This window comes from Lemur catta, chromosome 3 (genome assembly GCF_020740605.2).
Source record: "Lemur catta isolate mLemCat1 chromosome 3, mLemCat1.pri, whole genome shotgun sequence".
Taxonomy (NCBI): domain Eukaryota; kingdom Metazoa; phylum Chordata; class Mammalia; order Primates; family Lemuridae; genus Lemur; species Lemur catta.
Window position 1 is genome coordinate 120,040,187 of NC_059130.1, and position 14,386 is coordinate 120,054,572.

The following is a 14,386-nucleotide window of genomic DNA, read 5'->3' on the forward strand; positions in this document are numbered from 1 at the left end:
TCTATCCATTTTAAAGCCCCTGTTAACTCATCTAATGCTTTTAGCAGCCATTGATAATCGAGGCCGGCGTCCATGCTTTCATTAAGGGTTGAAAAATGGTGATCTTCTAAATCAATTATTCCTTTTACATCTATTAGCTGGCATTCTTCTATCAATAAGGACTTTCTGTCCCTACTTGCTTAACTGGAACTACAGTTTGCACAAGAAAGGCAGATAAATATCGCTGGTCACTTGTTGCTGTTCCCAGTCAAGTCCTGTAAGAGAAGGATGAACGGGAGCCAGGCAGGCTTGTGCCAGTGCATCTGCAGTCAGAGGTGGAAGGGAGCACACCTTTGCTGAGAGAGACACTCTCTTCCTGTGACCTGAGTTTTCACAGTTCCACAACTTGCAGCCGGGAAGGATTGAAAAGAAGTCAACTGCTTCTGTACCCTAAACTGAAGCAGCTGCTTCAGGGGTGCCAGTGCAGCGGTCTCAGCAGATGAGATTGGAGTCCAGACTTGCTCAAAGCCCCCGCCTCTGCCAAAGGGCCAACCTCACCTCCTCCTACTCTGGGCCTCGCTACACCTGCCGCACATCACCCACCCTCTCACTTCAGGGCCCTTGCACTTGTCCTCTGCCCCCAGCTACCCACAAAGCTTATTCCCTTGCCTTAACACTCTGCCTAAATGTCACATTTTCTGAGGCCTTTTTAACCATCTTCTTCTTTAAAAGAGCACCACCAACATCCTGCTTTCCTCCTCTTCTTCCCTATTTTCTTTCTTTCTTTCTTTCTTTTTTTTTTGTAGCTCTTACCACCATCTGACATGCTATATTTTTTACTTATGTTTATTGTCTATTTCCTTTCATTGGAACGAAAGGTCCCTGAGGGGAAGAATTTTTCATTTTGCTCACTGCTAAATTCCAGGAATCAGCACAGTTCTGGGGACAGCAGGTCCTTTATATTTGGATGAATTAAGAACTACCAATACAATTTCACCTTCCCTACAGAGCCTACTGTTTCAAATTGCCTGAAAGCAACAGCTGTTATGTTATGGAGAAGGAGATTTCCAAAACAGGGTGTCTTCCTGATTGGGGTTACCCACTACATAATTGTCAAGTCTGCCGCAGGTCTGCAACCTCAGCTAACCCACTCACTGCTGATTCTGTCCTGAAACAATTTCACCTTCCTTTTGTTTTCTGGGGCCACAATGTCCAATTGGTTCTACAACTGTCTTCTGACTTTATTTGGCTCTAAAGTCTCGGCTTCTAAGGTCAAATAACAAGTTGATTTCAGGCCGGGCGAGGTAGCTCACGCCTGTAATTCCAGCAAATTGGGAGGCTGAGGCAGGAGGATCCCTTGAGGTCAGGAGTTTGAGACCAGCTTGAGCAAGAGGGAGACTCTGTCTCTACAAAATTAGAAAAATTAGCCAGGCACAGTGGCACACACCTGTAGTCCCAGCTACTCAGGAGGCTGAGGCAGGAGGATCACTTGAGCCCAGGAGTTGGAGGTTACGGTGAGCTATGATTGTGCCACTGCACTCCAGCCTGGGCAACAGATTGAGACCCTGTCTTGAAAAACAAAAACAAGAGAAAAATCCAAGTTAGTTTCTGTTACTGGAAACCAAGACTTACATCTGATAGGCAGAATTTTATTTCTTACTGAATTCTGTCATCGCCAGCTGACTGTAAGCTCCGTAAAGGCGTAGACTTTTCCTTTCCTGTTCTCCATTGTACTCCTAAAGCCCAGCTTAGTGGCTAGCACATAGTCAGTACTCAGTAAGTTCTCAGTGGCCATTTCCTAACTTTCCTTACCCAGCAGAGACTCCGTGGTCCACCAGTCTTGCCAAGTGGCTCCCTCCCAAGACTCCCTGAAACTACCACCCTGTTCCTTCTGCTTGTCCACCAAATAGTCACGTCTGGACTCCGTCACCTCCAGCCAGTCCCTGAGCCTCCACGTGCTGCTTCAGCACCAGGTGTGCCGCTGCACTGTCCTCGCCCGGGAGGTGAGATCCTCCGGGCTTGCCTTGCACCTATCTTGGGCATCTCAGCGTGTGCCAAGCATCCCTCTGAGACACTCTCTCCCCTGGCTTCCCTGGTGCCATCTTTGTTTATCCAGCCTTTCTGGGCAGCCTCTCTTCACAGGGTTTGTACCTTAGGTTTCTCACTTGAAACACAAAATTCTGGAGAGTCCCATCCATTCGCACAGTTTCTGTGCTTGACAATTTGTACATCTCCAGACCCACATGCTCAGCTGCCCCTGGCACAGCCTCCCCCTCCCTGGGCTGAGGCACCTCAAGGCCTCTTAAGCTCCAACTCCTCTTCCTTCTTCTGCCCTCATTGCCCTCTCCTTGGTGGGCTTCGTCCTTCCTGCGGCTGCCTGAACCCAAAACAGGGCATCTGCCTTGATTCTTCCCCCTTCCTCACCCCTATGTCTCAACATCCACCTTGGCCTATGGGTTCTGCTTCCTAAATAAGGGGCTGTTTCTCCCCAGCCCCCACCTAGAGTCCTTTCCCCATTTGGGGGACTTGGGCTCCAGGGGCTCCTGACCAACAACAGCATCTCAGCCCTGCGTTTCTACCAGGGCTTTCTGAGCTGCCTCCCTACTGCACCCCCACCTGCATGCCTTCCTCCCCTCTGCAGTCTGGGTTCCTTCCTATGGGCAAATCTGATCATGCAGATCCCCTGCTTAATACCTGTCACCATCCTCCTATTCTTTGGGGGACGAACTCTCACCTCTTTAACTTGGCATTCAAGGCCCTTTGTGATGGGGTCCCAGTCTGTCACTCCTCTCCTCTGCCATCCCTCCCTCCCCTACACCCCCATATACCATACCCCATGCTCCAGCTAAAGTGATCTTTTCAGTTCTTCAAATATCCCTCCAACTTACCTCTAGCCTGTCAGCTAAAATGCTTTCCAATTGCACCAGTTACCTAAGCTTCAGTTTTAGCTTAAAGATCACCTCTACTACCCCAGAGCCCTGTCAGTGCCACCACCTGCCAGCCCCCAGAGTCAAGTTTGTCCCTCCTGAGCTCTCACAGCCACCTGTGCTTAGCACACACTTGGGTTGCTTGCTTTGTCTAGCTTTCTCACTGGCCTCGAAGGCAGGAATTACATTTTGTTCATTGTTGTGTCCCTTGTGCACCTAGAAGCCTTTCAAATATTTCTAGAAATAATGGGCTTTGCTAAATTTAGAAGGAAAAACTTCAGAGTCATTTGGACAGGTTTATTGGAAGTGAGCAGCTTCCCCACAACCCATATGACTTCTGGTACACACTGTGTGACAGCTCTCCATCCACAAGGCCCCCATCACCAAACTGGGGCAGATTAACTCCCGTTCATTCTGCGGTGTGATTCAGCATTAAGCTGCAGCCACAAGTGGGCTCTGCTGTTGGGTCGGATCAGGCTCTCTGGAACGTCTGCTTGCACACTTGACCTTCGCAGAACATCTCCTAGGGAGAAGGAAGAAGGGAAGAAGAAAGAAAATGAGTCAGCCTGCCATCTGCTTTTACTCTCAACACTTCTGACACCCAACACGTGGTGTCTTTTCCAGCCCCACTTCTCCAGCTCTGACGCGGAGTGTCCCATGATTCTGTTCTGGCACTGACTACCCCGAGTTAGCACAGCTCCCACAGGTTAAGAGCTCAGTGTCACAACACTGCCCCCAATTTCAGACACAAGTCGCAAGGCCTGGGCCTCCTGTACTTCTGACTGACCAGCTGCACATCAGGGTTTCCCACAACTCTGCCCTCAGGTTTGATAATTTGCTAGAATGGCTGACAGAACTCAGAAAAGCCCTTTACTTGCCGTTACCAGTTTATTATAAAGTATACAATTCAGGAACAGCCAGATGGAAGGAATGCACAGGGCAAAGTATGGGAGGTGGGCAGGTCCCAGCATCTCAACGTCCTCACCAGTATGGCAACTCTCCAAACCCTACTGTTTAGGGGGTTTTATGGAGGTGTCATCCCATAGGCACGATCAATTAAATCATTGACCACTCGTGGTCAGCTCAATCTCCAGCCTCTCTTTCCTCTCCAGAGCCAGAGGTGGACTGAAAGTCTCAACCCTCTAATCCTGCCTCCATTTCTCTGGTGTATAGCTCCCATCCTGAAGCTACCTAGGGGCCCTCAGCTGTCAGTCATCTCTTTAGCATACAGAAGACACTTTTACTACTCCTGAGCTGTGTGCCAAGAGCCCAGGAAAGAGACCAAATGTATGTGTATATTGATTGAGAAGGGAACTTGCTGTGGTGCCCTGGCTAGAGTGCAGTGGTGTCATAGTAGCTCACTACAACCTCAAACTCCTGGGCTCAAGCGATCTTCCTGCCTCAGCCTCCTGAATAGCTGGGACTACAGGTGTGTGCCACCATGCCCAGCTAATTTTCCTATTTTTAGTAGAGATGGGGTCTTGCTCTTGCTCAGGCTGGTCTTGAACTCCTGGCCTCAAGCAATCCTCATGCCTTGGCTTCCCAGAGTGCTAGGATTACAGGCTTGAGCCACCACTTGCGGCCTCATATTTTGAACATTACCTCTTACAGCCAACTAATCTGAATCCTCAAACATATTTGTATTTTCTTTGAAATTCCATGTTACATTTTTGTAAGGGCAAGTTTCTTGCTTTGTTTTTGTCAGAAGAGTATGAGATTTGTCAATCTAGAATCACAATATCTTCAATGCCTTTGTAATTCAAGGCCACCCAGACCCAACTTTAAGCTAAGTGTTCTAATTTTGTTTCCTTGGGTCTCACCTAGATTTCACACACACACAGTGCGACCAAAAGGTGCAGAGTTGCGAGCCCACATTCTTTTCAGACCTGGATTTGAATTTCTACTCTGCAGCTTTGTGGAATTTCAAAATTTTGGTTTTTTCATTTGTAAGTGGGAACAATAGTGTTCCTTTCACAGGATTGTGATGAAGACTAAATGAGATAATGCACTCAAAGGATTTAGCACAGTAATCGAGCACAAAATCATCACTTAAAATATGTAAGCTATTATAATATATGTGGCAGGAAGGAATTCTCATTTTTAAAACTATGAATAAATCTTAAGGTACAGTTTTATACCTTCTAAATTATATTTTAGAATTCTTGATTAGTGCTGGTAGCACAGTACATTACACCCTTTTGGATGTAAGGCATCCAGGTAGCAAAGAGGCAATGATACGTGTGCCTTTGACAACACCGATCCCATCTGTGAATTCATCCTAAGGGAATAAATCTACAGATGCAAAAAGCTCTATGTATGTGAGTTTAAGTACTAGCAGAAAACACCCTGAAACAATGTTTCTGGACACCTGGACACTTACATTAAGGAAATACATTACGAAAATGACAGTTCATCAGCATGCTGGAATATTATGCAGCCAGTTTGCTATCCTATTATATACATTCAATAAATATGTGGTGAATGCAACAGAAGAATTATTTAGAAACTTGGAAAATGCTTTTAGATTAAACGAAAAGGCAGAATATTCTGGCAGAGATACGAAAGTAACATGCAAAACTGAAAACAGTTGAGTTGATTACTGATCATAGCCTTTTGTTTGACATTTCCTTTACTATTGTGTCATCATTAAAAATAAGAAAAAATTTGGCACGTACCAGATGGAGCTTGTCCCCTTCGATCCAGTGGGTCCAGCCTCTGTTCTGCTTTTCCCCCTTCTGGACACAGGTGAGTCTGTCATTATCCCAGATGACCAAGCTCTGCGGGAGGGGGAAGAGGAAACGTTGGTTTGCTCTGGCGAGATCCTCAAGTACGATTACAGCAAACGCCAAGTTAACCTTGCAAAATTTAGAGCCTATGTTATTCCTTTAATTTTTACCTTACATTTTCTGTTATCCAGGCCTTTGTTATCTTCTTCAAATTCTTCTCCAACTTTAAATTTAACAAGGTAGTTCCTTAGGCTGCTGCACGTGTGGATGGTAAAAGAATCGCCATTCTGCTCAATTACTTTCTGTGGCTTCAGCATCTTGGCTATCTTACGAGTAGCAAAGTCAATACCTTAAAAATAATTTTTAAAAAAATCTGAACGTTGACTTGAGATGCAAAAGTTAAGAATTTGGTAGCTGTTCTCAAAATCATTGCATTTGATGGCGAGTGTTTTTGTGCAATGTTGTTTGATGCCAAAATGAGATCCACGGGCAAAGCCATCCTGGCAAATCTCCACCCAGAGCCTGATTACAAAACTTGCACAGCTTCAGGAAAAGACTCAACAGTCTGGCTGTGCCTTAGGTAATGGACGTGAAGCTGAGCATGGCAGAGTCAGTTCTGAGAATCTCCCCAGAGGCTGAGAAGAGGACGGGGCTCAGGCCTCCAACCCAGCCTCATTCGCAACTCTGCTCTTTTTCTGCTTCACGTATTTATACTTCAGATTATGACAGCATTTGAATAGTTTCCCAACAGCAACATTGAAAAAAAAAAAAAAAACTCAAAAAAAAAAACAAAACAAAAAACCCACTGCACTCCTGCATATACTACTATATACTTAGAAATCTTTAATTAGTTTTAAAGAAGAGTCACACGTGAAAACACAGAATGCTAAGATGGGGCCTTTGGAATCCCAGTTCCACTTGGCAATTTTGAGCACATTATGTAGCTAGACATAAGCACTGCTATTTTATACAGGGTGGCCCGGCGGCGTTTCAGCAGGAAGCTGAAGGAGGTGAGGAAGTGAGCCCTGCAGATTTCTGGGGAAAGAGTTTCAGGTAGAAGTCACAGGGAGCCTCCGAGGAAGGGTGTGCCCATGTGTTCCAGGAGCTCTGAGGAGCCTGGGGTGGCTGCAGCAGAATGAAAGCAGAGGCGGGGAAGGAAGGAAAGGAGTTAGAGATGAGATGTGAGCCACTGGGCTTTAACCCAGAGCAAGATGGAGTGAAATGGGAGTCCTGGAGAGTTTAGAGCAGGTGATGTGACCTAAGTGGCAGGCGGCCACAACACGGACACTTACTCATCACCTTGGACATGCCTGTAACCCTTAGGGGAGTGGTTCTTCCATTTACTGTCCTGTCATGGAAAAGACCCAGGAATCTTCATTTCAGAGACTTTTGTGCCTCACTGCAGGTTGTTTGGTCCCAGAGTTCGATCCCCAGTTCGAGGTGTTCACCTAGCAGATTCGTGTTTCCTGGGCAGGGACAGCCACACACAGCCACCTGTGCCTCCCATGGACTCGCATCTCCATTTCCAGTCTAGGAAACCTGGCCAAGCACGGAGTAGCTCATCTTCTAGCCCCTTCCGTTTCTAAGCTCAACAATAGTGTAAATGTCCTTATCTTAAGAAAAAGGGTTTTTGTTTTTTTTCAAAGCTAGAACTCCAGTATTTAGTTTGAGATACAAATGATCCAGGCTTTACTGGTTTTCAACAATGTCTAATTATTGAGACTAAATCCTTAAGATAGTTTCCCATTATTAATATGACCAAGCCAAACTTAAAATAGTTACTACTGACTTTGCTTAAACCCTACTATGTCAGTGGAACAAAGCCCAACAAGAACAAATCCAGACTAACAACAACTTTACATCAGTTATGCTTTTAAAATCTGAGGGGGGCCGGGCGAGGTGGCTCACACCTGTAATCTTAGCACTCTGGGAGGCCGAGGCGGGTGGATCGCTCAAGGTCAGGAGTTCGAGACCAGCCTGAGCAAGAGCGAGACCCCCGTCTCTACTAAAAATAGAAATAAATTATCTGGACAACTAAAAGTATATATAGAAAAAATTAGCTGGGCATGGTGGCGCATGCCTGTAGTCCCAGCTACTCGGGAGGCTGAGGCAGGAGGATCGCTTAAGCCCAGGAGTTTGAGGTTGCTGTGAGCTAGGCTGACGCCACAGCACTCACTCTAGCCCGGGCAACAGAGCAAGACTCTGTCTCAAAAAAAAAAAAAAAAAAAAATCTGAGGGGATTTGTTGTTAGTAAATTTATAATTTGTACTACCATTTTGTAACATCGTCACTTTACAGATTTGCAGTTGCAAGGCTGGCCTCTTTAGAAATCAAAATTTACTTTAAATTAGCATAAGTTCTGGTCAATTTTCTACCAGGGCCACACTTACTAGGACCTCAGTGGCCCAAATGGCTTTATTCCAGAAGACTCTTATCTAGGTCAGACCCTGCTTTCTCACACCACTAGACTGTGGTAAGCAGGAAACAAGACATTCGAGCTGGAAGGAGGAGGCAGTGGGACGAACCTTCTATTGCAAGTACATGAGCCTATACGCGTTAGGGCAGGATTCGAAGAAGTCCACACATATACTTATCCAAGCTTCAGATGTTCATATTAACCTCTAATTCCAAAGCCACTTCTAATCTTGAGGCAATGTGGGTCTTGGGGGCAAGAGGGTTTGCCTTCAAACCCCAGTTTGTGCGGTGACTTGGGGCAAGTTGGTAACACCACCACCTGGGCCACTTGGCCAACATCTGTGGTCACTTACACAGGGCTCCTCCCTGCCTGGAGCACTGCACCCTGGGTCTCTCTGGCTACCGGAGGGTGCACCAGGAATTCTCCAATTGCAGGCCAGCTCCTCCAAGTAAGCTCGTCTTTGTCCAAAGGACAAGTTGCCTTTCTTCTCCCGGCAGTTTGGCAGAAGCTGGGTGAGAACGACATCAGAGGCATGTTGGGGAGCTGCAGGATCACACTACTTTTTAGACAAGAGGGAGTACTTTCCCACCCTCAAACGAGATGCCGGCACATCGCAAGGCGTGTTGCTGGTGTTCTCTGATTTACTGAGCCTTAGCATTACTGCTAACGGGCATCCACCTCACTTCTACTTTTGAAAAAGAGGCCATCACTTAGTATTGTTCCAGACTGTAGCGTTTAAAGATCTAAATAGTGTGAAAATAAGTATAATTTAAAAGCTTTTGGAACTCCTCAAACACTTTGAGCCTTAAGAGAGGTGTGACTGTGATCTGAGTCACATATGGTTACAACGTCTGCTTCTCAGGTTATAGATTAACTTACTTTCTTAATTTTCTCATTCTGTGCAATGGCTAGAGAGAATTAAATGACATTAGGGACAAAAACCTTCTGCCTTCTTAATTATTAAGAATGACCCTTTTGGTAACTTGCTATTTATTGTCCTGTTTTGCTTAGACCTGATGGCAGAAAACACATGACTATTACACCCTCAGTAAAAAATGTTATAAACACTTCCCAAATCCTTCCCAGAATGAAACACTGCCTACAACCAATCAAGTTGCTGTAACTATGCACCACCCTTGCATAAAAACTGCTGTAGCCCTGCTAAGAACTCCTCTGTCTCTGTCTATATTAATGAAACCTTAACTTCCCCATTTCAAAACACTGACTCCATTCCTTTAGAGTTAGTGTTTCTGGTGGGCTGTCCTCAAACTTTGCACTTGAATAAACTCTCTTTAAATTAGATTCTGGGCTGGGCGCAGTGGCTCATGCCTGTAATCCTAGCACTCTAGGAGGCTGAGGCAGGAGGATCACTCGAGGAGTCAGGAGTTCGGGACCAGCCTGAGCAAGAGCGAGACCCCATCTCTACTAAAAATAGAAAGAAATTAACTGGACAACTAAAAATATATAGAAAAAATTAGCTGGGCATGGTGGCACATGCCTGTAGTCCCAGCTACTCGGGAGGCTGAGGCAGAAGGATCGCTTAAGCCCAGGAGTTTGAGGTTGCTGTGAGCTAGGCTGATGCCACAGCACTCACTCTAGCCCAGGCAACAGAGTGAAACTCTGTCTCAAAAAAATAAATAAATAAATAAATTAGATTCTGATCCTTTTGATTATTTTAGTCGACAGTAGTATAGTTCATGATTTTTTTATGGAATGTATTTGCCTTATATGTGCATTAAAAAGCATAAAAATTTAAAGTAAATTATATACATTCAAGTAAATCAGTAGTATCCAGGATTGCCAGCTTAATTCTTAAGATAAAATTGACTATTACAGTGCTACATAAATAACTATTCTAGTGCTACAAGTATAACTTAAGTACTTAGTACTTTAACACACTAGATCTGAAGCTGCCACAGAGTTGCTGGTTTTCAGAAAATTGTTTTGAAATTATGTGCTTCAGGACACGCCACCCCAAAATATGGCACCTTGGCATTTGAGGGAACAGCAGAAGCAAGAAGGTCACTCTCTAACCTTCATCCACCCTTCTCCCCTGAAGCAGGCCAGAAAAGAATTCTCTGACATTCCTCTGGAGTAGGTTATAAGACCCTCGTGTGAGAGGCGCCCTCCCTACACCTGGACGGAAAAACACTCTTATCTCTGAAGACAGGGACGCAGTGAAGAATCTGAACAAACAGGCCCTGTTTAGTTCCCCTAGTCTAAGACCATTAGCTTATACACCTTTTGTCCAATCATACTTCTCGACAACTATCCACTTCTTCATCAAACTGAGCATAAAAGTACACAACTTTCCCTGTTTCTTTGGGTCTTCATTTCTGAAACTTCCATGTCATGTAAAATTTATATTAAATAAATTTGTATGCTTTTCTTTTGTTAATCTGTCTTCTGTTACAGGTGCTTTAGCCATGAACCTAGTGATGGGTGAGGATGAAATCTTTTTTCCCCTATACAATCAAATAGATCTTCCAGGTTCCAGTACAAAAATCTATCCTTACATAAAAGAAAAAGAAGCTAAATTCTGAATAATTCTAAAACTCCAAGGCTCACTTATTGTTTGAGTCAATATTGTAATTTTAAAAATAATACCTTTAATAAAGGTAAAGAATTTGCATACTTCCTCCTTATTTAGATGATGTGCCTCTATGAATCCCATAATTGACTTTTAACCTGAGAAGCCCTGCTTTGTATGCTCATGAACTTTATGTAGGTTGTCACACTGCCCTAACTTCTTAAAATATTAAGTGCTAGTACTTTAAGTTGATGAATATTTAATACCTAGAATTACAGGTTTCCATTATCTACCCTTATCTAAAGAACAGTACTTTCTCCCTATCTTTAATCACATCCTAACTCTGTAAGATGTCTTCTATCACTTACTTTTTCCTCCTTCAATTTAAGTGTATTAAATGCCTAGTGTGCACAAAGCTCTTGAGTAGGCAAGGTTACCCACCTCTCCCCTGGATTGGGAAATCCCAGGCAGCAGACACTTTCTTTCTTTCTTTCTTTTTTTTTTTTTGAGGCAGAGTCCTGCTCTGTCACCCTGGCTAGAGTGCTGTCGCGTCACCCTAGCTCACAGCAACCTCAAACTCCTGGGCTCAAGTGATCCTTCTGCCTCAGCCTACCAAGTAGCTGGGACTACAGGCATGCGCCACCATGCCCGGCTAATTTTTTCTATATATTTTTTAGTTGTCCAGCTAATTTCTTTCTATTTTTAGTAGAGATGGGGTCTTGCTCTTGTTCAGGCTGGTCTTGAACCCCTGACCTCAAGTGATCCTCCCACCTCGCCCTGAGAATCTGGTTAAAAGAAGATTCAGATTCAACAGATCTGGGGTGAGGCAGGAGAGCCTACATTTTTTTGTTTGTTTTTGAGAAGGGGTCTTGCTTTGTTGTCCAGGCTGTTCTGGAACTCCTGGCCTCAAGCTATCCTCTCATGTAGCTGGGATTACAGGTGTCCTCTGCCACCAAGAGAGCCTACATTTCTAAGAAGCTCCTTCTGGTCCTTGAGTAACAAGATCCCAGGCTCATCTACTTGCAAGCCCCTCATACTGGGGGAAATAGGTTGTGCATTTGTTCTTTCTTTATACATGGAAGGAAGAAGAGGGTGTTTGCCACACAAATAGCAATGTGTACCAAATTATTTTCTTCCCAGCTTGTGGGGAACAGGCAGTAGATTTTTAGGCTGATTTTGGCTACTGTGTAAAATGCTAAGAGACCCCTTGGTTTGTAATTTAGACATATTTAGAATATCAGATCTGGTTCAACCACCTTATTTAACAATGGGGAAACTAAAGGAACTGAGAGGTTATGTGACTTTGATTCTTTTATGGACAATCACTCAACTTGCTAGCTACCTGAGTTTCCAGTTCTGCTCTGTTACACTAAATAGCCTCTCTATTCCAAAAATCTTTACCACATTTATATTTCTTTGGGAAAAAAGATTGCAAATAAGAGTTAATGTGTTTTCTGGATCTAGTATCTTTCTGGAACCTGAACCAAAAGTAAAAACAGGAGTTATGAGGCAAGATATCGACTCAATATTACATGGCTTGATCCTTTGTGAAATGAGTTGGATAATAAACAAGTATAAATAATATAAATAAATAGCCTGTTAGCTTTCAGGATCTAATACAATGGCAGATAATTAATAAGTTGTTATTGAAATTATGGGGGAGTATCAAACAAGAGGTCATAGCAGAGCAAACAGAAAAGGAAGACAGTGTTGGGGACAGGTGAAGGATTCCACGAATCAACATTTTGAAAATACTAATTACAACACCCAGAAGGCTGCTTTGCCCGGATAGATCAGCCATCCAGGTGGCAAATAACACAAGATATTTTCCCACACTTGAAATGTTGATTCTGACTCCATTCCCTGCCCTATTCTCTAAGAGGTTTGCTTAAAAATCCATGGAAAGCCTTCATGTGGTGGCCCTAGTCTGTAGTCCCAGCTACTCAGGAGGCTGATGCAGGAGGATCACCTGAGCCCAGGAGTTGGAGGCTGCAGTGAGCTATGATGATGCCACTGCTCTCCAGCCCAGGCAACAAAGTGAGACTGTGTCTCATAAAAGAAAGAAAGAACCCATGGAAATTGCCAAAAAGAAGGTACAAGACAGAATTCAAAGCCATCAGCCTGATATTTAAAGCTTTACCCTCCACACAAGTACCAAGATACCAGCCAGAGAATCCAGGGAAGCGAACATGTGGTCACAAGTCACCATTAATTTGCAAATGGGGAGGTGAGTAAAATATCAGGACTCACTGCCTTTGGGAAAAATAAGCATCAATTCCTTCTTGTGACTAGGAAACAGAGGAAATGAAATTCAGACTGTCAACAGCTTGAGGCGCCGGGCACTTTCCCTCTTGGCGGGTGGTGTGAGAAGGGGACGGGAGGAAACCGCCACAGCTCAGAGAGCTTAAACAGTGGAACCACAGACCTGTCCTTTGCAAAATGATCAAAATGGTAAATTTTGTTACGTGTATTTTACCACTATTTTTTTTTAAAGAGAAAAATAATCCCATGCCAGACCGTCCCCCTCAATATACAGATGGTAAACTGAAGCCCCAAGTCGGTTAATGAGGAGGCGACTCCGGCCTCACCCCCAGCCTGCTCGGGTTGCCAGGCTGACGACAGCGCTGGGCACACAGTAGGTGCTCAGATCCGTCCGGTCTGCAGAGTGAGGCCAAGGGCGGGCCAGGCCGGGACTGGCGCGCGGGGGGGGTGGGGGCAGGAGGCGCGTTCTCGAGGCCTCAGGGACTCAGGGACGCGGAGGGGCCGGTGGCAAACGCGCCAAGCCTGGGGCGGGCGCCCGAGCGCGGGAATCTGCGTCCCCATCAGCTCCGGGTGCCGCTGAGGCTGCGGTGGGGACCTCGCAGCGACAGTCACCGCACGCCAGGACGTCTGGGAGGCTGCGGGCGAGGGTCCGCCTCTGCCTCCTTAGGAGTCCGCGGTGGACCCGAGCCTTGGCCACGGGGCGGTTGGCTTGTGGGGGGTGGAGGGGACACGGGGGCACTAGGGGACTGGAGGCCCGCAGAGCGGGGGGCGGATGGGCTGAGAGTCAGAGGGACAGGAGACCGGGGACAAGTGGGTGGACGGAGGGGCTGAGGACGGGCGGACTGAGGGCGCCGACCGACGGGGGCCCGAGGGAGGACGGAAGGACCGGGCACGGACAGACAGGCCAGGCCTGGCCGCCTCCGCCCCGACCCCGGGACCGGCGGCGAGAACCCTTTGCGCGGCGCGGGCCCCTCCCGCCCTACCTAGGGCCAGCATGTAGCCCTCGAAGTTGTCGCTGCAGAGCAGGTTCCAGGTGCCGCTGAGGTCGGCGGGCATGGTCCCGGGTCTGGCGACACTCACCTGCGGGCGGGCGGGAGGCGCGGCCTCCGCCCTGTGGTTTAAATGGGGCGCGGGCGGGGCGGGGGCGCTCCCGGCTTCCTCCCTCCGGCCGGCGCTGCCCACTGCGCGGGGCGGCTGGTCCTCTTCCCTGGGGCTCCCGCCTCTGCCAGTCTGACTCTGAACAGCCGCGCACCCCACGCTGCTCTGGGCCACGCTTGTTTCTCTGCGTACGTGTTAATGACCAAGGGACAGCCTTGAATCTCATGGCATTAAGAACTGTGTCAGCTTCCGATAATATGCCGATAAACTCAACACTAAGGGTCTTGATAAACAGGGGTTTGTATTTCTTTCAAGCAGTCCCGAGATAAGCCGTTGCTGGTGATGATTCGCCTCCACCCAACACAGAAGCGCATCTCTGCGATCCTGGTGGCCTTCCCTTGCTGCTTGTGACCTCACTGTTGCCAGCTGGCTGCTGGGTTTCCAGCCG

General features: G+C 46.4%; 1 protein-coding gene across 2 annotated transcripts; it reads right to left on the bottom strand.

Moving 5' to 3' along the window:
* Positions 1–3,189: 3,189 nt before the first annotated feature.
* RBP7 (retinol binding protein 7) lies at positions 3,190–14,362 on the bottom strand. 2 transcript variants are annotated; one of them, XM_045546186.1, is made up of 4 exons: positions 13,824–13,950; positions 5,803–5,981; positions 5,582–5,683; positions 3,190–3,429 (listed from the first exon to the last, which is right to left on the bottom strand). In XM_045546186.1, the coding sequence occupies exons 1-4, from the start codon at positions 13,894–13,896 to the stop codon at positions 3,379–3,381; spliced, it is 405 nt and encodes a 134-aa protein (XP_045402142.1). In that variant the 5' UTR covers positions 13,897–13,950; the 3' UTR covers positions 3,190–3,378. The 2 variants fall into 2 exon arrangements, with proteins under 2 accessions (XP_045402142.1, XP_045402141.1); XM_045546185.1 differs by lacking the exons at positions 3,190–3,429; positions 5,582–5,683; positions 5,803–5,981 and adding an exon at positions 8,311–8,556 and having other exon boundaries at positions 13,824–14,362.
* Positions 14,363–14,386: the final 24 nt, after the last annotated feature.